Source organism: Littorina saxatilis, linkage group LG11, assembly GCF_037325665.1.
Source record: "Littorina saxatilis isolate snail1 linkage group LG11, US_GU_Lsax_2.0, whole genome shotgun sequence".
Lineage (NCBI taxonomy): Eukaryota > Metazoa > Mollusca > Gastropoda > Littorinimorpha > Littorinidae > Littorina > Littorina saxatilis.
In genome coordinates, this window is record NC_090255.1 from 34,272,325 (window position 1) to 34,294,418 (window position 22,094).

The 22,094-nt window shown below is 43.3% G+C and overlaps 3 protein-coding genes across 4 annotated transcripts in view; 1 reads left to right on the top strand and 2 right to left on the bottom strand.

Annotated features, from left to right (window-relative positions):
* The window catches only part of LOC138980307 (uncharacterized), an 18,654-nt gene extending 79 nt beyond the window's left edge, over positions 1-18,575 (top strand). Inside the window, exons 1-6 of one of the 2 annotated variants that reach the window (XM_070353170.1) lie at positions 1-655; positions 12,761-12,958; positions 13,425-13,771; positions 14,073-14,181; positions 14,906-15,227; positions 15,887-18,575. The exon at positions 1-655 is cut by the window's left edge and continues 79 nt beyond it. In XM_070353170.1, coding sequence (XP_070209271.1) covers positions 653-655; positions 12,761-12,958; positions 13,425-13,771; positions 14,073-14,181; positions 14,906-15,227; positions 15,887-17,160 — 2,253 coding nt within the window. In that variant the 5' untranslated portion in view covers positions 1-652 and the 3' untranslated portion in view covers positions 17,161-18,575. Of the gene's footprint in view, positions 656-12,143; positions 12,959-13,424; positions 13,772-14,072; positions 14,182-14,905; positions 15,228-15,886 lie in introns of those variants that run through there. The other variant, XM_070353171.1, reaches the window with a different exon arrangement.
* LOC138980709 (trichohyalin-like) lies at positions 845-4,699 on the bottom strand (the record flags this gene model as incomplete). Its single annotated transcript, XM_070353618.1, has 4 exons — positions 845-2,444; positions 2,526-3,842; positions 4,227-4,439; positions 4,617-4,699. Coding segments are annotated over 4 exons (3,213 nt in total), but the record flags the coding sequence as incomplete, so codon positions are not given.
* A 1,458-nt stretch (positions 18,576-20,033) lies between the features above and the next one.
* Positions 20,034-22,094, bottom strand: LOC138980308 (tetratricopeptide repeat protein 32-like). Its single transcript, XM_070353172.1, has 4 exons — positions 21,740-22,094; positions 21,138-21,295; positions 20,526-20,693; positions 20,034-20,488 (listed from the first exon to the last, which is right to left on the bottom strand). Exons 1-3 carry the CDS (start codon positions 21,892-21,894, stop codon positions 20,566-20,568), a joined length of 441 nt encoding a protein of 146 aa, XP_070209273.1. The 5' UTR covers positions 21,895-22,094; the 3' UTR covers positions 20,034-20,488; positions 20,526-20,565.

Below are 22,094 nucleotides of genomic sequence, written 5' to 3' on the forward strand. Positions count from 1 at the left end.
CTCCACTACGATCTTTTCCGTATAATTATGTCTGTTTAAAAACTACGTCTCTAGCGAGTGCCATGCAGGAAGGTTTTTAACCAACAACAAAAAGTTGAAATACATCACAAAAAAGACAGGTTTTTTCGACCTGTCGATAACTGTCGCAGAAAATATGAGTTGTCTGTGAAAAAAGAAAAGGAAACTCTGTCTGAAGCTGCGGTTCTACTCCGTTCTTCGTGTTTCAAGAAAACATTCTCTTCTGTGAATTGCAGAAAGTAACTTAAAAAAGCGAGGACAAAGTCGCAATCGAGTGAAAAAACAACACGTGGTTCAGTGAAGTTTTAGATCAGTGGGAATCCTTTGATGAATCAACCACTGACAGGACACACAAACGAAACAAACTCGCCAGAGATAGAAGAAGAAAACTGTGTTTGAATTTGTAGTTTCTTTGTGCTTGAAGGTAACGTTGACGTCTTGGACTGTATGACACATACATCCAGGATTGACAACAACAACAAGAGAAAACGGGTAAGCACTCTCAGGAAGTCAGCTGTCAAAATTGAGTGTTTTCTGGATAGCTTTCTCTCTCCTCGGCATCCGACAGTGCATACAAGAACAGCCTCAGCAGACGGTTGCAAGGCCACTTGTTGGAACTGAACCAGAGCTTAGTATGGTAGGTTACTTTTTGCTGCACCGGACATCCCTACTTCTCTTCTTCCTCGCCCCCCCTATGTTCTCCTCTTCCTTCTCTGTAGCCTATCTCTTCTTCCTCGCCCCTTGTATGTTCTCTTCCTTCTCCCGGTGCTTCTCCGTATCTCTTCTTCCTCGCCCCTTGTATGTCCTCCTCTTCCTTCTCTGTAGCCTATCTCTCCTTCCTCGCCCCATGTATGTTCTCCTCTTCCTTCTCTGTATCTCTTCTTCCTAGCTCTTTGTATGTTCTTCTCTTCCTTCTCTGTATCTCTTCTTCCTCGTCCCTGGTATGTTCTTCTCTTCCTTCTCTGTATCTCTTCTTCCTCGCCCCTTGTATGTTCTCCTCTTCCTTCTCTGTATCTCTTCTTCCTAGCTCTTTGTATGTTCTTCTCTTCCTTCTCTGTATCTCTTCTTCCTCGTCCCTGGTATATTCTCCTCTTCCTTCTCCGTATCTCTTCTTCCTCGCCCCTTGTATGTCCTCCTCTTCCTTCTCTGTATCTCTTCTTCCTCGTCCCTGGTATGTCCTCCTCTTCCTTCTGTGTATCTCTTCTTCCTCGCCCCTTGTATGTCCTCCTCTTCCTTCTGTGTATCTCTTCTTCCTCGCCCCTTGTATGTTCTCCTCTTCCTTCTCCGTATCTCTTCTTCCTCGCCCCTTGTATGTTCTCCTCTTCCTTCTCTGTATCTCTTCTTCCTCGCCCCTTGTATGTTCTTCTCTTCCTTCTCTGTATCTCTTCTTCCTCGCCCCTTGTATGTCCTCCTCTTCCTTCTGTGTATCTCTTCTTCCTCGCCCCTTGTATGTCCTCTTCTTCCTTCTGTGTATCTCTTCTTCCTCTCCGGGCCCTTGTATGTTCTTCTCTTCCTTCTGTGTATCTCTTCTTCCTCGCCCCTTGTATGTTCTCCTCTTCCTTCTGTGTATCTCTTCTTCCTCGCCCCTTGTATGTCCTCCTCTTCCTTCTCTGTATCTCTTCTTCCTCGTCCCTGGTATGTCCTCCTCTTCCTTCTGTGTATCTCTTCTTCCTCGCCCCTTGTATGTTCTTCTCTTCCTTCTGTGTATCTCTTCTTCCTCGTCCCTTGTATGTTCTTCTCTTCTTTCTGTGTATCTCTTCTTCCTCGTCCCTTGTATGTTCTTCTCTTCCTTCTGTGTATCTCTTCTTCCTCTCCGGGCCCTTGTATGTTCTCCTCTTCCTTCTGTGTATCTCTTCTTCCTCGCCCCTTGTATGTTCTCCTCTTCCTTCTCTGTATCTCTTCTTCCTCGCCCCTTGTATGTTCTTCTCTTCCTTCTCTGTATCTCTTCTTCCTCGCCCCTTGTATGTTCTCCTCTTCCTTCTGTGTATCTCTTCTTCCTCGCCCCTTGTATGTTCTCCTCTTCCTTCTGTGTATCTCTTCTTCCTCGCCCCTTGTATGTTCTTCTCTTCCTTCTGTGTATCTCTTCTTCCTCGCCCCCTGTATGTTCTTCTCTTCCTTCTGTGTATCTCTTCTTCCTCTCCGGGCCCTTGTATGTTCTTCTCTTCCTTCTGTGTATCTCTTCTTCCTCTCCGGGCCCTTGTATGTTCTTCTCTTCCTTCTGTGTATCTCTTCTTCCTCGCCCCTTGTATGTCCTTCTCTTCCTTCTGTGTATCTCTTCTTCCTCGTCCCTGGTATGTTCTCCTCTTCCTTCTCTGTATCTCTTCTTCCTCGTCCCTTGTATGTTCTTCTCTTCCTTCTGTGTATCTCTTCTTCCTCGTCCCTGGTATGTTCTCCTCTTCCTTCTCTGTATCTCTTCTTCCTCGCCCCTGGTATGTTCTTCTCTTCCTTCTGTGTATCTCTTCTTCCTCGTCCCTGGTGTTTTCTTCTTTCCTTCTGTGTATCTCTACTTCCTCGCCCCTTGTATGTTCTTCTCTTCCTTCTGTGTATCTCTTCTTCCTCGCCCCTTGTATGTCCTCCTCTTCCTTCTCTGTATCTCTTCTTCCTCGCCCCTTGTATGTTCTTCTCTTCCTTCTGTGTATCTCTTCTTCCTCGTCCCTGGTATGTCCTCCTCTTCCTTCTGTGTATCTCTTCTTCCTCGTCCCTTGTATGTTCTCCTCTTCCTTCTGTGTATCTCTTCTTCCTCGTCCCTGGTATGTCCTCCTCTTCCTTCTGTGTATCTTTCTTCCTCGTCCCTGGTATGTTCTCCTCTTCCTTCTGTGTATCTCTTCTTCCTCGCCCCTTGTATGTCCTCCTCTTCCTTCTGTGTATCTCTACTTCCTCGCCCCATGTATGTTCTCCTCTTCCTTCTCTGTATCTCTTCTTCCTCGTCCCTGGTATGTCCTCCTCTTCCTTCTGTGTATCTCTTCTTCCTCGCCCCTTGTATGTCCTCCTCTTCCTTCTCTGTATCTCTTCTTCCTCGCCCCTTGCATGTTCTTCTCTTCCTTCTCTGTATCTCTTCTTCCTCGTCCCTGGTATGTTCTTCTCTTCCTTCTCTGTATCTCTCCTTCATCGCCCTTGGTATGTTCTCCTCTTCCTTCTGTGTATCTCTTCTTCCTCGTCCCTTGTATGTTCTTCTCTTCTTTCTGTGTATCTCTTCTTCCTCGCCCCATGTATGTTCTTCTCTTCCTTCTCTGTATCTCTTCTTCCTCGTCCCTTGTATGTTCTTCTCTTCCTTCTCTGTATCTCTTCTTCCTCGCCCCTTGTATGTTCTTCTCTTCCTTCTGTGTATCTCTTCTTCCTTCTGTGTATCTCTTCTTCCTCGCCCCTTGTATGTTCTCCTCTTCCTTCTGTGTATCTCTTCTTCCTCGCCCCTTGTATGTTCTCCTCTTCCTTCTGTGTATCTCTTCTTCCTCGCCCCTTGTATGTTCTCCTCTTCCTTCTGTGTATCTCTTCTTCCTCGCCCCTTGTATGTTCTTCTCTTCCTTCTGTGTATCTCTTCTTCCTCGCCCCTTGTATGTTCTCCTCTTCCTTCTCTGTATCTCTTCTTCCTCGCCCCTTGTATGTTCTCCTCTTCCTTCTGTGTATCTCTTCTTCCTCGCCCCTTGTATGTTCTCCTCTTCCTTCTGTGTATCTCTTCTTCCTCGTCCTTTGTATGTTCTTCTCTTCCTTCTGTGTATCTCTTCTTCCTCGCCCCTTGTATGTTCTCCTCTTCCTTCTGTGTATCTCTTCTTCCTCGCCCCTTGTATGTTCTCCTCTTCCTTCTGTGTATCTCTTCTTCCTCGTCCCTTGTATGTTCTTCTCTTCCTTCTGTGTATCTCTACTTCCTCGTCCCTTGTATGTTCTCCTCTTCCTTCTGTGTATCTCTACTTCCTCGTCCCTTGTATGTTCTCCTCTTCCTTCTGTGTATCTCTTCTTCCTCGCCCCTTGTATGTTCTCCTCTTCCTTCTGTGTATCTCTTCTTCCTCGCCCCTTGTATGTTCTCCTCTTCCTTCTCTGTCTCCCTTTTTCTACTGCTCTTCCTTCTCGTAATTTGGGTCTTTCTCTTGCTCTTCGTTATCTCAATACTCCACATTATCATTATTATTTTACCGAATATCTCCTCTAGTACCTCACTCTATCTTTCTTTCGCCTCTCTTCTTTTCTCATGTCTGTCCTTCCCTTTTCCATACTGGCACGATTCTCTTCTTCTTTTTCTTTTTAATTCCTCTCTCACTCTTTCTCTCTCCTTCTCTCTATCTCTCTCTCTCCCTTTCTCTTTCTCACTCTTCCTCTCTTTTTCCCTCCCTTTGTCGTCTCCCCCCCTTCTCTCTCTCTCTCTCTCTCTCTCTCTCTCTCTCTCTCTCTCTCTCTCTCTCTCTCTCTCTCTCTCTCTCTCTCTCTTTCTATGGGAGGTCATTGTACATTCCTTTCTTGTCATATAGTGCAATGTTTTAATTACCCGTTGAAAAAGGAGACGCCAACCTTTCGTTGTGGCTGGGTCACATCTCCATGACTTTTGTCGCTAATTAGCCTCATTAATGATATATGTTGCCGTGTCGTGATCAACCATGTCATGAGACATGACTCTCTCTCTCTCTCTCTCTCTCTCTCTCTCTCTCTCTCTCTCTCTCTCTCTCTCTCTCTCTCTCTCTCTCTCTCTCTCTCTCTCTCTCTCTCTCTCTCTCTCTCTCTCTCTCTCTCTCTCTCTCTCTCTCTCTCTGTGAGATACCATTTAATGACACACACTCTCTCTCATCATCATCATCATCATCATCATCATCATCTCAAACATGTGTATATTGATGCTTGAATCTTAACTTCTAAGTGTTTCTGTTTTAGTGTAAATTGTTTTTTTGTTTTGTGTGCTTGTCGTCCTTAGGACAGAAAAGGGGCCCAGCCTTAAATATCTATTCTTGTAAAATAAAGTTCAGTCTCAGTCGCTTCCTTATTACTAAAATGATTACGATCGCGTGCCTTTTCCAACGGGGTAGACTCTAATATGAATTATTAACGAAAACACACAAGTGTATGTGAAGTGCCAACCATCGCAATGCAATAATTTCCGAGTGTGGCAAAGGATAAACCATCCAGTCGTGTTCTACACACGTAAACCACAATAATATAATAAGGAATGGCTAAAGAATGAACAAAAAAAAGAAAGACAGAAAAGAAGAGAAAAAAAACAGAGAAGAAAAAACAAGTCGCGTAAGGCGAAAATACAACATTTAGTCAAGTAGCTGTCGAACTCACAGAATGAAACTGAACGCAACGCAACGCATCAAGACCGTATACTCGTAGCATCGTCACTCCACCGCCCGTGGCAAAGGCAGTGCCAGTGAAATTGACAAGAAGAGCGGGGTATTCGTTGCGCTGAGAAGGATAGCACGCTTTTCTGTACCTCTCTTCGTTTTAACTTTCTGAGCGTGTTTTTAATCCAAACATATCATATCTATATGTTTTTGGAATCAGGAACCGACAAGGAATAAGATGAAAGTGTTTTTAAATTGATTTCGAAAAAAACAATTTGATAATAATTTTTATATATTTAATTTTCAGAGCTTGTTGTTAATCCAAATATAACATATTTATATGTTTTTGGAATCAGCAAATGATGGAGAATAAGATGAACGTAAATTTGGATCGTTTTATAAATTTTTATTTTTTTTTTACAATTTTCCGATTTTTAATGACCAAAGTCATTAATTAATTTTTAAGCCACCAAGCTGAAATGCAATACCGAAGTCCGGGCTTCGTCGAAGATTACTTGACCAAAATGTCAACCAATTTGGTTGAAAAATGAGGGCGTGACAGTGCCGCCTCAACTTTCACGAAAAGCCGGATATGACGTCATCAAAGACATTTATCAAAAAAATGAAAAAAACGTGTGAGGATATCATATTCAGGAACTCTCATGTCAAATTTCATAAAGATCGTCCAGTAGTTTAGTCTGAACCGCTCTACACACACACACACACAGACACACACACATACACCATGACCCTCGTCTCGATTCCCCCCTCTACGTTAAAACATTTAGTCAAAACTTGACTAAATGTAAACAAGTCGCGTAAGGCGAAAATACAATATTTAGTCAAGTAGCTGTCAAAACTTGACTAAATATGGCCATGGCCATGTTGGGTTTGATGCGTGCATGCCTGGTTTTCTCCTGTAGATGGGTGTCGGCACAGAAGGTCTGCCCGCTGTCCTCAGCCAACATGCTCCGTCTTCATGGCAGCTCAAATTTTTTATCGAGGTTCTCTCCTCTAGATCCGCCGTGTTTCGCCTAGGGGCTTTCGCTGCCTAGTTGATAGGGTCACCTCGTAGAGGATGTGGTCATAGACCACGCACGGTCGGTCTTGGGATAGGGAAACGTTATGCTAGTCCGGAGGGATTACGCCACAATGGCCACCTCGCGAAGACCCAGGGTCCTAGACTAGGGAGGTCCAAGGGGGAGCACCGGGAGGGCTACCCCTCTACCCGCACCTCCAACACAATCCCTTCCCCTGGTAGCTTCATCCCCAAGGAGGAAACAAAGCTACCTGCAACACCCCGACTAAATATAAAAAGCGTAGGATTTATGTTGTGTAGGCGGTCGTAGCGTAGTACGCTGGAATGTGCACCGGACAGGACAGGAATGGTCAAATGATAATTTCTTGACCCTCAATGCCCCCAAGGGTCCTTTGTTAGGTTGTCTGCATCTCTGTGTGTGTGTGTGTGTGTGGAGGGGTGGACGGGGGTCCGTGTGAGTGTGTATGTGTGAGTGTCCTCGGCCACTTCATTGTCTCTCTCCTGGATAAGTCTTCCACTTATTTCTGCCCCTTCTTTTCACATTATGTTTACGTTTGCGACTTATTCAGGATAGTTGTTTGTTGCGGGGGGAAGGGGGGGGAGGGGGGGAAGCGCGGGTTGGATGTCTCTCTGTTTCTTTTCTGCGTTAGTTCGTACTTTTATTTGCTTGTTTTTCGTTTTTGCTTTGTTTATCTTTGTTCATTCATTCTTCCTTTCGTTAGTTAGTTAGTTAGTTAGTTAGTTAGTTAGTTAGTTAGTTAGTTAGTTAGTTAGTTAGTTTGTATGTTTGTTTATTTGTTATCATGCACATGTTAAATTTAGCTCCCAACAAGAACATCGATCGTCTCAAGCGATTAATCAAATGTTCAGCTTGTGTAGAACTTACTAATTACTTTTGGCTTAGTTGATTGTCTGCATCCTGAGTGTTTGTCTGTCTGTCCACTTGTAAGAACGTTAGGTCGAAGTACCGTGATTGTAATGTTTTGTTTTGAAATAGATAAAACGTTCCAAAACTTACAATTCTTACTTATTTTAGTAATATTCTTACAATAAGCATCATAGATGAGAACAACCTTCCACTTAAACTCATACAAAAAATCAGAAGACGGACTGTTTCCTGGTGGGTGTATTTGTTTGTTGTTGCTTTTGGTGGGGTGTTTTGTGGTTGTTGGTATTTTTTTTTTTTTTGGAGGAGGGAGGGTTCCCTGAATTAATTTCACACATTGACATTGGTGTCACTTACAGAATTCATTCAACCAAAGATTCCCAATGTGCGCAGAAAGTATCTAGACCGTGGATATTTGGCGTGTGATTAAGTTTAAGGTTGCTCACATCGCGTGTAGAAACATGTACAGATCTGAAATAGTGGACAGGATCGCTTACTCGAGATAACAAATGTGACTTCAACTTCAAGTATAATATAATGAATATAGGATAATAATGATAAGCAATCTTCGGAATAGCATGAATGTCATTCTCTGAAGACGGTATTGCATCCTACCAAACAACAGGACGATATTTTCCAGGTTCCACGGTAATATCTGAGACCGAAAATATGAAAGAACGGTGATAAACTTGACCTTTTTCTTGTTTTGATAGGGAAAAATGGTTCACTGAACTCCCTTTAGTTACACCTGGTGTGTGTTTTTTCATAAACACGCGTACATTATTTTCGCATACGGTCGCCAGAATAAAATATGCAAGCTCTCGCCTCAGACGAAATTAACCGTGGTTCAGATTTCCAAAAGAAAACAACTCCTGTACAAAATCTGTCATGGTGGATTTGTTCAAATTAGGACAGTGGTAGTAAGATACACGACTTGTGTTGTTGTTCGCTAATGGCGACCAATTTATAAAGATTAGACGCGCCATACAGGGGTTCTTTCGTTCCGAAGACAGCCTAGTAGGCGGAATTTGACCTCTCACCCCCCCCACACACACACACACACACACACATACACACACACACACACACACACACACACACACACACACACACACACACACCATTTACCTTGGTTTAAGCGTGTTTTTATTAATTTCTTGTATACATGTTATATACAGTAACAACATTAAGAACGTTAACAAGCAGACTGCTTATGGACACGTTCTAAAACTGATAATCAATACACATTCTGATAACAAGACATGGCGAACAAGTGATAACTTCAACCCTTTTCTTTCAAAATATTTCATATTTTATACAAATAAAGAGAGAGAGAGAGAGAGAGAGAGAGAGAGAGAGAGAGAGAGAGAGAGAGAGAGAGAGAGAGAGAGAGAATGCTTTGCTACATCTATTGCTGTCACTGTTAATATAATATCAGCCGAAGCGATCAGTTGACATAACGTAATCTTGTACAGCAGAAAATATTTTCGTGTTCAAAGATATAGTTAAATCAGTATTTCCAAACCATTTACCTTCTGTAACCTACCTACCATCCCCCTACCCCATAATTCCGTCTGACTTCTCAGTTTCTAAACAGTTTCGACTGCCTTTAGTTTATATAAATTCCATGCCAAAAACTCTGGCATGATGTCAAATCTTTCTATTTTTTAATCCAAAGTGGCAGTCCTCGATGGCATCACGTTCATCATTTCAAATCTGCAAAATAAAATGACACCTCGCACTTCAAAGGAAACCTACACTTCATTTAATTCTGGTTTGCTGGCCCTTTCAAATAGTGGGGGGCAATGCTATGTTATTCTAACCTTGAGCTCCCTCCCAGCTGTTGGAAAAAGTTCAACTCAACTCAACTCAACTCAACTCAACTCAACTCAAATTTTATTGGCTTCAATTTTCATAGAAGAATTTGTCTTGCGCTTGGGAGAAAATAAGAGTATAACATATAAAAACAGCATTCATATCACATTTCATGTATCACACACAGTAATCACTAGTATAAGCCTACAATTATCACATTTGTACCTGTATCATACATGCAAATAAATAGTATCACATTTCCACGTATCACACACAATATATACATTACATAACATACAGCAAGCTTCCATCTCCCGCGCCCCCCCCCCCCCCCCTCCCACACATACATATCCTCGCACGTGCGTCGACTCCATACAAATGACATCATCAGTCCATTAACTAAAATGCACAATGACTAGTAGTGGGTACATGATACTTAATACGTGCTCAACTAGACCTGCTAACTAAAATAATAACAGAAACAAAAACAAGGACTGGGCACAACATTTACACGTGTGTGACCTACTTACATCAAGTGCCTGTGATCTATAAATAACAATGATTGCGTTTAAAGTAAAACATGAATAATGCCGATGTTTGCTAACAATGAATACATAATAACTAAGATAAGAATGTATGTGCTTTCATAATATGATTATTTTATAAAACACAGTGGGGAAATTTGGAAAATAATTTTTATACGAAACTGCGCACATCGAGTCGAGCTCTGTGGCGTGTGTGTTCGGAGGCAGGAGACACACATGGCTGTGGATATTAATGTTCGGTGGATTAAAAAGGATACCCCGACTTCGGCAGGGCAGAAGGAGGTACAAGACGGTGTGCTGTATTGCTGTGTGTGAGTGTGCTGTGCAGACCTTCTGTGTTATGTGCATGTTCTATTCTAGTCTGTCCGTAGGCTTCATCTGAGGGCCTATTGTGTACAAGTTACCGGACTAATAAGTCCAAAGGAACAACCAAGGTTATAATAGCAAACGGACACAGAGGCCAAACAAAAACGCATGACGACGATGATCCTCTGCAACCAAGAATGAAAGCAAACAACAACAAAATAGAGAAAAGAATACGGAGAGAGAGTGAGAGAGAAAGAAAGAGAGAGAGAAAGAGAGAACACACACACACACACACAGAAAGATAAGAGAGCAGAAAAACAGAGAGAGAAAGAGAGAGAGAGACAGAGACAGAGACACAGAGAGAGAGACAGAGACAGAGACACAGAGAGAGAGAGAGAGAGAGAGAGAGAGACAGAGAGAGAATAACACACACACAAACACACAGTGACAGAGAGAGAGAGAGAGAGAGAGAGAGAAGAACAAGAACAGAAAAAATATATATATTCCCTGAACAAAATGCGGTCAGTCTATTTGACCCGTGGCGAACAGTAGCCGTGAAATGCGGCCTTAATGAAGTAAGGATTAAGGGGGCTTCCTGTCACGGCTGCTACAATGGTTGGTAATGTCGCCTCCGGGAAAAATGGGTTTTGTCATGCTAGGTAGGGACTAGCGAAGGCGGCTGAGGTGGGGAGGGGGGGCGGACATGTAGAACTTGGATGGAGGAGTTTTAATTGACGGGCTATGATCAGGATGATGACCGCAGCTGACCTGACCTGACCTGACCTCTGGGTATGTGTGTGTGTGTGTGTGTTTGTGTGTGTGGGTATGTGTGTGTGTGTGTTTGTGTGTGTGAGTGTGTGTGTGTCAGCGTGTGTGTGTGTGTGTGTCAGTTTCATTGTCTCTGAACTATCTGTCGAGCATCTCTCTTTCTGGACAGTTAAAATTTCAAGTAGTTGTTTATTTTCAATTAATAAACGTTTACTTGTATATCCAAAAGACCTCGTGCATTTGTGTTTGGCTTGACTTAGCAAATACAACACAAGAACTAGAAATGGAAAAAAACCAATCCGAACACGTTAGAGCATCCATACACACACACACACACACACACACACACACACACACACACACACACACACACACACACACACAGGAATCTGACACTCAATTCCTCTGCAAAAAATCCTCCCGTTTTCTTTTCTCTTACCAAGAAGTGACCACAGCAGACACAGAATCACTTATATCTGTTCTGCGCGAACTTAGAATCCGGTTTCATTCTAGAATGGACCGGGTCCAGGTTGGAATTCTAACCCTGCGCAAGTACAGGGGTGCCATTCTAGAATGAAACCCTTGTTGCTGGTCCATTCTAGAATCGGCCGTGCGCAAGGTTGGAATTTGGGTCCAAGTTGGAATAGTCATTTCAGTTAGACTATCACACAGCCAAAGCCACAAATGTGGATTTTCTGTTTGTTTTTGTTTTTTGTGTGTTTGGTTGGGGTTTTTTTTCGGGTTTTTTACACTTTACTCAAAGACATCGTGAATTGGGATTGTGATGTTCTGAAAGTGATTACGATTTTGAGAGACACTCAGCACTGATCGCTACGAACGGAAATTTCCGGACTGACAGTGTTTTGCCGATCTCGCTTGTAACTTTTAATCTTATTCATATACATGAAGTTGGTCTTCTGAATTGTGAAGATATAATGTCAACTTTTTTTTTAAACCTGTGACAACAGCTCTATAACTCACTCTGTCCTTCTGTTGGTCTGTCTGTCGGTTAGTCGGTCTGACAGTCTGTCTGTCTGTCAAAAATATTGTCAAAACACCGGACATTTCCGAGAGGGAGACAGCGCTGACATTGCAAGCGGCCGCAACCGGCTCTCATCACAAAAACAACTGCCCTGCAAACATTACCGCCCTGGTAGTCCCCCTTGCTATGGTCTGCCTTTGTTTATTGCGTACTCAGGAGTGTCAACTTTCTTGACATGACATGACATCGCAAGATCGCCAAAGGATTTTTTTCAGGGGTAGACAAATCAGCCCCATTTTATCAAAGGGAAGGTGCAGGTGGAGATAATTCAAGGGAAGACAAATCTGTCTTACCTACAAACATTACGGCCCCCTTTATTCAAGGGTTTCATTCTAGAATGGCACCCCTGTACTTGCGCAGGGTTAGAATTCCAACCTGGACCCGGTCCATTCTAGAATGAAACCGGATTCTAAGTTCGCGCAGAACATATCCATGCGTTTCATTCACACACGTCTCAGATATCCATTGTTGTGCCACCAGACAGCTTCGGACCCACAAGAACTGTCAAACTTCCTTTCTTTACTTGACATTCCAAAAGGAGACAAAAATCCGAGGACAGAACTCAGTACGAAGTTGCACACCCAGAAATGTCACCTTCAAAATAACTATATTTTAACAGAAACTTTACCTTTATCTCAAAATGACCACCTTCGTACCCTGGGTACAGGTTGTATATCCATTTGGACCCTCCCATTGACCATTTCTACAGGGGAGGAAATTGACGTGGTCACACCTACACATGACAAATGATATCAGCAGGTGCTCTTTTCGTGAAATGGAGCCAGCTTCAGAACACCATACGACTAAAACCAGGGGAAATCGGTCATCAATGAAGCCGCTATGGGGGATATCGTATTGCAATTTGTGTTTCTCTCTCTCTCTTTACCTGGCTGACTGTGTGTTTGTTTGTTGTTGTTTGTTTGGGTTTTTTGGGGGGCGGGGGGTTTGGGCGGGCTGAATGGTGTGGGTGAGTGGTTATGTTGTGGCTTGAAGGTTAGTACATCGTTGTTTGGTGTCTCTGGCCCTGTGATTCAAATCCTGACATTAGCACTGAATTTTTCTCTTTCAAAACAGAATTCCGCCGCAGCTTTAGCTACTGCTCTGCTCATCACCATGTCGTCACCAAAGTGTGCGTCATCACTGACGTCATCCGAGCGTCATCGAATGACGCAGCTGGAGAGTTCAGTGTACGTATTGACGCAGCAACTGATGATGACGCAGTTAGCACAAGAGGAGATGAGGCGCTCCGATGGTGACTCAGGGATTAAACAGGTATGTTCTCGACACCATTTCCAGTTTCTTTTTTCGTGTAACTATCGGTAATTCTACTGTATTGGCTAATATATAACATATTCGTCGTTTGTAAAATATTCGCGTGTCACTGCGTTTATGGCAAGTGCTGTGTGCGTGTCAAACTGCAAACCTGCATAGGAATTCTAATGACTGATGTTAAAAAAGGTTGTAATGTTCCCAGGAAGGTAATACTGAACTTGGAACACAGTCCAGTTACGACAATTTCAAGGGCGCTTATATTCACAAACAGAATAAAGAAGGGAGAGAAACGTTCCAATACCACTTAGAATAGTGAAGCTTTGAAAGGCAATCAATTTTCCTTAATAAAAAGCCATATATATATATATATGTACACTGTGTTGAAATGACGTCATACGGCATTAATCAGTACACTGTCACATCTTCAGCTCTGATATCAAGAATCCTATTCTTTTTTTCCACCCAGGTTCGACTGAACAGAGACGGGACACGCCCTTACCACTGTAACACCCACACGGGTCCCAGCATCGCCTCCATACACGATCACGCCAACATGCCTAACACGTGCGGGATGGGCGAGATCGAGGCCGTCCTCAATGGCGTCCACTTCCGGACACGTCACAACGACTACCTACTGCGCATGTCACTCAGCAACAGACAGTATCACGGAACAGCGGCTGTTCCTTTTCCTGCTGTTCCTCCCCCCGTGCTGAAGAAGAAGAGTATTGGAGATCAGGTGATCGAGATGAGAGAATGGTTCCGGGCGTGGAAGGATGGCGACTTCAGCAAACGGGACTACAGACCCTATTTCAAGTAAGATATTAATTCTGCTACAATACAACGAGAAGAAAGTGACGTCGAAGTTGTACAGTCTGAAAAATTGCGCTTGAAACTGATACCAGCTCATTATGATTAACTAACCAAACGTGATGTATATTCCATCAATGGTAGAGGTTGGTACACCAAGGTCTCAAAGAATAATGTCTCTTGATCGAGTCGTAGCCGGGGTTCCTTGTTAGAATGTGATCCGTTCTGTGGCTATACAATCAGTTGCTTGGTTGTTTCTGGTGGATGGGTTGGTTGGTTGATGTGTATTCTCATTTTGCACGTGCAGACCAGTGCTGTGCTACCTGGAGGGAGCATGGACCACTGACGTCACACTCGACGAACCGTTTCACAGCGAACGTCACCGGGTTGACGCCAGTGACCTCAAAGACTTGCACGTAAGTCTATAGCAATCAGTTTCGATGTATGTATATATATATTTTGTATGGGTTTAATTTTTGTAACGTAAACGTTCTACAAAACTCTGATCTTGTTTAGATAACAGCTTGTGAATGAATTGCTCAGAAATGTAATAGTCTGGGAGTTCACTTAAAAAACGTTTGTCCATTTTTGGAACCGTTTTATGGCGAATTTGACCTTTTTAATAAGTCTAAAGAACATCCGATGTAACTTAACAACTGCGTGCCTCTTTGAGTGATTTCAGACTTCTTCCGTTTTTAACGGGGAAGGAACCTTTAAGTTAAATCTGATATTAATTCATTTCCGAACTGCCCAGTCAGTCCAGTAATCAGCAGGATTCGTTTTGTGAGAATTCTTGGGGCCGCCTTTGCACTAGATGAGTCTCTGCTTCATTTAGAGTCTCATATGCAGATTATACTAAAGAAAGCTTGACACAAAATTTGTTTCACGTTTCAAACGAACCCACAACCACAAAAAAAAATCTTCAGCTCCATGGCCCGCAACGAAAATGTGTCCACGTTGGCTTGTCCTTGATGGTATTTTTCGTTCTAATCTGAGCGTCACGTTTTGCTTAACAATGGCAAAGTACAAGGTGTTTGTCAGGATAATTCATACAGCAAGCAAATTTGGCAATTCTGTCATGGACAGATATACATACTTTATTACCACAATGATATACAATCCATCCTTGTTGGTTTTCAGGATAAAATTCGCTTCACGGCTCACACGGGAGATAAAAACGTCGAAGAGAACCTGGCTTACCTCCCCTCTATGATTCTCAATATCACAGACGGGGTACCCTCGATAGCTCAGTGGAACTACCGAATCCTGTGCCATCCGATCAAACAGGACCTCAAGCTCAAAGATCTCAAACCTGTTGACGACTTAGGAGTTCGTTTGGCCAACAAGGATTTATGGGAAGACTACGTCATGTCACGTGCTGCAAGATTCTCGCTGAATCCCTTCGGGGGCGAGAAAATCCACAAATGGACGCCACTGGACAAAATTATGAAGCAGATTCCAGGTGAGAAATCTTTTACTGCTACAATGCTTTATAGTAAAAACCACGGTTATCCGGTTAGGTTCACAGCATTAGGAAGACATCCTTAATGAGTGCAGTAAACTTTTGAAATGCAATCCAGTTCAGAACACTGATAAAACTATTAGCAATTAATTAGGAAGGCCGGGGGGAGGATGTATTTAGCTATAACCTTAATCAGTTGCTGTTTCATCTTAGTAGATTAGGTCAGGTAGCGCAATGACCCACTTTTCATCACCTAGCGGTGTTTATTGCCAAACGCCAGCTCTGTTTGCTTACTTTCTGCGTTAGATTATGGATGGATAAGATTTACAGTCCAGTGAGGTTACCCTCATGGAAATTCGGGCTGCTTTCTCCCCGGGGAAAGCGAGCTGCCATACATACGGCGCTACCCATATTTTTTTTTTCCTGCATGCGTGTATTCATGTTTCCTGAGACTTAATGCCGTGTGAGATGGAATTTTTTTTACTTTATTCCAAGTCCCACGGGTATTTGATGGACATTTTTATCTATGCCTATACAATTTTGCCAGGAAAGACCCTTTTATCAATCGTGGGATCTTTAACGTGCACACCCCAATGTATGCTTCATTAAAAAAAAAACCGATAGCAAAACTTCACCATCGTTCCATTTCTCCCTCGCAGGCAAGAACGGTTACGGGTCTCGATTGACGGACAAATCCATCGGCGGCATGAAGTTGAACGGACACAACAACCGGCCCCTCAACACCGCCTTCTACCACCGCTGGTACAAGCTCGGCCAGGCTGGAGCCATGGGTGACAAGGTGGCCCACACGGGCTTTGCGGATCGGAACCTCTTCGTGGCCGAAACCACTCAGCCACGCGTGGCCCCGATGTCCGTCAAGTCCTGCCGAGCGTCTGCCGGGGGAGGGCGGAAAGTATGTATGACTCACACGAGGAGGGTGTCCTACGCTGTTCCTCTGGAGGTCGTGTATCTGACCCCGCTTCACTCCTGGAACCCTTACAACCTGCTTTACAAGGGAGATAAAAAGTCTCCGCTCGGGAGGACAGTCTTGGCTGGAGGTAGAAATGGAAAGCTGACCTCAGAGGGTGCGTACAATGGAACAAACAGTCGACATTTTTACCACACCCCTGCGCAGTTTTTTCGCTCCGGGAACGAGGTGAACTCCGACCCTGCTGATACGGTCAAGGGCGTAGTTGGCGTCCTTGACCCCAATGGCAAGGTCAGGTCCGTCGTAGCTTCCGGTGTGCGTATCTTCTTACCCGAAATCAAAGGCGTGGGTGTTCTGCGCACGCGCTATCCTGTCATGCCTGTGTACGCTGAGGGTAGCACCATCTGGAAAGAGCTGGAAGCTTTGAGAGACGTCGTCATGAATATGCAAGAGCACCAGAAGTATTTCCGCAACACGCCGAGTTTTCTCACAGGCGAAAACGCTGAGGGATCAGAAAAGAAACAAACTACAGATACTTCAGGTAACGTCAGGTTCGGGACCAACCAAAACGAAAGCTCGCACAAGCAGGCACTTCCGAAAAACGTTTACCTTCCGGCAACAAACCTGCAGCCTGGGAAAAACTCCAACCAACTAACAACGTCAAAATCGCAGTTCTCTGACTACATGCCTCCCAGTCACGTGACGCTGGTGACGTCACCCTCGGCCACGCGCTCCTACGTCACAATGCACGTGCACACGGTGGACCTGAACCGCGCGCAGTTGTACTCCATGGTCAAGCTGGGCAAGAGAGTGACCCTGAGAACGACCCTGGACGGTGGTCATTCGCATCTTCTGGCCATAGGGTTTGACAAGAAAACCCAGTATTTCTACTTGCACAGGTGCGACGGGAGAGCCAAATGCTGGGACGGACATTCCAACAACCTGGAGAAAATCCAGAGCAACAGTGTTCCCTCTCTGTCTGAGAATCTAAGACGTTACGGCTGAGGCCTGTCATCTCGTCTGTCGTTTTGCAAGCATCAAATCTTGCATTACATTTTTTAAATTATAAGCAGCTCCTCACTGTTTTCACAGACATTTATCAGCCAGAACTGAAAGCACTTTTCACCAGTGTTTGTAAGTGCGAACGGAACACATCCACCAACCAAGTAGCAATGCCTTCTCCAATGTTTTAAATTATTAGTGAGCAGTTCTTCCTCTGGCCATGTTCAGTCGTGGACTATGTCTATCTGTAGGCCTGAATACGTCTCAAGAGAGAGCAGTAATACGGTCATCCTAACCGATCAACTACAATGATTTCACCGAGATCCGAGGAAAGCAGGCGTCGTATGTGACCACTGCATCAACGTGGAGAGAGAAAAATGCGACCACTGATGAATTCGCTTCCAAACACCAAAACAATGACTTCTGAAAGATGTTGAGATTCAGGGAGAAAAATGCGACGCGTCCAAAACGATTACTTCTGAAAGATGTTGAGATTCAGGACTTCTTTTTTTCCTATATTCCAGTGTCGGCACGTGACTATTTTGTTTTGAATCTCCGGATGAGATAACTGTGATGGAGGGCAGTTCGCTTTGGCAGTCCTGAACAGTTAAAGGGTTCGTGCTTGAGGGCCGATATGGCTCTCATAGCCGGATTGCGTTTTGTATTCCTGAGCGTAACTTGGGCCAGATGTATGCGTCTGCCTCATACTCAAGTCTGACACTGAAGGTCACCTTTTTTCCGCGCATTGATCAGTAAGCCACCACAGATCTGCCAAGCGTTTACATGGAAAAGGAGCATTAGTCCGCCAAATAAGCAATAAGCACAATTAGCCTGACTGCTTCAATAATGTTGTTTGTTTTTTGTTGCCACGGTTTTGTTTGTTTGTTTTGTGTTTGTTGTTGTTGTTTGGGTGTAGTGGGTGTTTTTTGGTGTGTGTGTGGTGGGGTTTTTTTTGTGTGGTTTTTTTGTGTGTTTTTTTTGGGGGGGGGCTGAATTTCTTTTGCAGATTGACTTCGTTTTAGCGTCAGTTACGAAATAATGTTGACAAAAAAGTCTCACTTTGTAAAAGAAGCAGATAGGCGTATCATATCTGGCATGTGTTGAAAAGCACAGACCTTCCCGGCCGTTAAAACAGTTCTGCTCGTCACAAATCTCACATTTACCCAAACTTTTACCTTCATAAGACCATCCGGCCTCCACCTGGATACCTACGGCCACAGATCAACGTCCTGACAGCTTCATACGCAGAGTTGAATTAATTTCGTGCAACAATAACTTGATAAGACCTGCATGCCTGAACCTACATTCGACAGTTCCAGGGAATTTACCAAGAGAACAATATATGTTCTCTGGGTTAAATGACTAAAGGAGAGCGAGAGGGAGAAAGAGAGAGTGTGTGTGTGTCATGGTGTGTGTGCAGGGGCCGATCCAGGGGGGGGGGGGGGGGTCCGGGGTTTCCGCCCCCCCCCCCCCCCCCCCCCCCTAGCCTAAAATTTTTTTTTTTTAAACCTGATTGCTCAGATTGCACCAGATTGCTCCATTTTTCTTAATTTTTATCAAAACTTTTCCGGAGGGGGGGTGGCATGCCCCTGGACCCCCTTGGGAGCCGGCCTTCGTCTTCTAAGCGACGGTTTTGGAAAGTAATTGGGTAATTTGTTGGCTCAGGTTGCACCAGATCGGTCAAATGTCCTTGTTTCGATCAACAACAAAAATTCTTGAAATTACTCTTTGGATGGTGTATTAGGGGGAGTTTGTTTTTGCTCAGATTGCACCAGATTACTCCATTTTCCTTGTTTTTATCAACATTTTCCGGGGTGGGTGGGGGGTGGCATGCACCCTAACCCCCCCCCCCCCCCCCCCCCCCAAAGGATGTTCGAATGCTTTGCGCCCTCGACTAATCGCTTTGCGTCGTCAGTCGAATTGTCCCTAAAAGAAATTCGGAAACCCCCCCTTAAAAATGATGTGATCCGCCCCTGTTGTGTGTGTGTGTGTGTGTGTGGTGTTCCCGTTTGCAACACCAAGGTCTTGTCAGTGCCCAGAAAATCAACATTTTACAGACTGTTATTTAGACAATTGGTAGCAAGCCCCCTATGCCTCCTGCATTGCATGAACGGAAGGATCGAGAGTATGGTATTTCAGACAAGGGAAGGGAGGCAACCATGTAGTCAGTAGCGGTTGGCTCGTGCCAGTTAAGGTACCTGTTATCTCTCAAATTGCCATCTGAAATTCTACACACACACACACACACACACACACAATGTCCCCTCGGCAAAACAAATAATCTATGTTTAATGTCATCCTACCAACATCGCCATATTTTAACTTTTTTTAAGTTCAGTCGGGGCATTATCTTTAATTAAAAGGTAAGGTTGGTTTGGTTTTTTTAAATCAAAATGTGTTCAGACCTATATATACAAACTCAACTTCAATCTATGTTGCTTTTTTTGTTTTTATCTAATCTGGAATTCAAGACCAGTACAACTGCAGCAACATCTCAGCATCAGCAGTTTCTCTAATATACACACCGTTCAAATGCATAATTAAACAGACGAAAGTTAGCTAGATTCCTTTCCCAACAATTAACTTCGTTTTATGAAGTGAATGCTGAAAAACTAAAATCAGAGCCATCCTTTTGCTTATGGACCTCTAAAAACTGTGTAGCTCATATGATTCAGAGAAAAGCAGATTTTCATTGCACCTTGGGCATTCATGTACTCATTCTTTTGTTGTTGCCTTGTGCATTTACACATGTCACTGTACACGCATACAAGCTTGGGTATGTGTGTGTGTGTGTGTGTGTGTGTGTGTATGTGCTTTGATTATTGAATCAAGCAGATTTTGTGAATCTTCACAAGTATTACCAATGACATTAAACGTCAAACTTGACATATTATTTATTGTCATCACAACATCCCTCTAATTTTTCGACAACTATGATAATGTACAGTTGAATCATTTTAATAATAAATCAACATACAAATGATCATTCTTACTGCATTAGTTAATATCAGGAGAGTTAAATGTTTGATATTTGTAATCTCTCTCTCTCTCTCTCTCTCTCTCTCTCTCTCTCTCTCTCTCTCTCTCTCTCTCTCTCTCTCTCTCTCTCTCTCTCTCTCTCTCTCTCTCTCTCTCTCTCTCTCTCTCTCTCTCTCTCTCTCTCTCTCTCTCTCTCTCTTTCGCACAGTCATTTTGATTTGCCTGTACTCACATCTAAACTGGCCCAAACCATCAGTTTTGTGCAAGAACTTCTCAAATTCAGTGTGCAAGCCAAATGTCATCCTATATATTCAATTTGCATTACCTTAAAAAACATGATGACTTGTATCTGCTACACTGCAGTTTTGACCGCCTCCCTCACAAATCACATACACAAATACACACACACTCACAAAACAATGACTTTTGTCACTGCTGCACCACACTCCTTTGTTCAAAGTCCTTCAAGGCTTGCTGCAAACACATATGAGCCGGTTCCAGGTCTGGTTTCAATTTAACAGCTTCCTTCAGATCAACAACAGCTTCTGAAAACCGACCTGCAACACAAACAATCTGTTATGAGCATGTGACCTTTTTGAGCAAGCCATAAATGCTGACATGATTCTTGTCATGAAAAAAGCCACCAGTTAAATTAACATACAAATCATTGTCTTTACTAAGATACAGAACATGTTCATGAGTATGTGGATGTTTGAAGTTAATCATAGAGGCCAACACAGTGGAGCCTCTCTTTTAACACTTGCTCCCTGTTAAAACCCTGCTGAGAAATTCTGTTCATAACTGTAGAAAATTAACCTCCATTTCAAGACTCCCTCCGTTGAACACTTTATTTCTCTGATTTTCTGCAACCAGTCAAACATCCCAACAATAGTCTATACTGAAAGCTAATTTTTCATTTTTGAGAGCTGATGGACAAAGGATAAGAGAGAGTTTACCAGGCATTAAGATTTATATGTCATTACAGTCAAAAATCCACTTACTTAATCTGTAGTGTATTAATCCCCTGTTGTAGTAGGCTACAGCCATGTTAGGATTGTAGTTCAACGCGTGTGTATAGTCTTGAGCCGCCAGTTTGAATTCCACTTTCAGGTAGTAGAGAAAGCCTCTGTTGTTGTATGCCAGTGCCAGCTTCTCTTTTCTAAACAGATAAAATACATGTACTTGGTTAAAACAGTATCCGCCACGCTTCCGAACTGTTCACATAATTTATGTTAGTGTAAATGTAATGCAGTATTTACAGGATTTAGTTTATCGCAAGTTATTGTTTCATAATCATAGTTTCCCTCACGGGTGAGCTAGGGCTGATTTGTTTTTTTAAAGCAGCAATTGCTTACATCATTACCCTTGTTAATAACATATCTTTTCTGTCTCTCTCTCTCTCTCAAAAATTATCTTCTCCCTCTCGATCTCTCTGTCTCCCTCTCTCACACACACAAACCATCCTATAGACATATTCTAAATATAGGTCCCTGCACAAATACATGAGCGCGCGCACTCGCGAGAGATACAGAGATAAATGGAGGTGTACACAAAACAGAATCTCTGTTGCCTAAAGAGCAATTCATTTTCTTCATTTACTTACCGTGCGCGCGTTTGTTCTAGTACTTCTGGTAGTTCTACTTCTTTCTCATAGCAAGAACAACATTGTGTTATGAAGTCTGTGTAGGCTTTTATCGCCTCTTCCTTCTTCCCCTCTTTCTCTAGTCCCTCAGCCTTTTCAAACATTTCGAAGTTCATCTCTGTCACATATACATGGCACCCCAAAAAAGGTGATCTTTTAAAGAGTTCTCGAAATTCTTGGGCAATCTCAACTAGGATTCCAAGTTCTCGGGTCGTCTGCTTCGAGGAAGGAGCAGAAAGCTATGAGAGTAACGTCCCTTTAACTGTTGTTGAATGCTCTCCTTTCTTTCGCCTTTTCACAGAAAACGAAATCAACA

What these genes read in the sequence shown, in the direction of transcription:
- LOC138980308 (XM_070353172.1), bottom strand. Translation starts at nt 21,894, where the DNA reads ATGAACTTCGAAATGTTTGAAAAGGCTGAGGGACTAGAGAAAGAGGGG. An exon ending in CTAGAACAAACGCGCGCACG is followed by an intron (nt 21,296 to 21,739) that starts GTAAGTAAATGA and finishes TTATCTGTTTAG; the next exon opens with AAAAGAGAAGCTGGCACTGG. An exon ending in ATTAATACACTACAGATTAA is followed by an intron (nt 20,694 to 21,137) that starts GTAAGTGGATTT and finishes TTTGTGTTGCAG; the next exon opens with GTCGGTTTTCAGAAGCTGTT.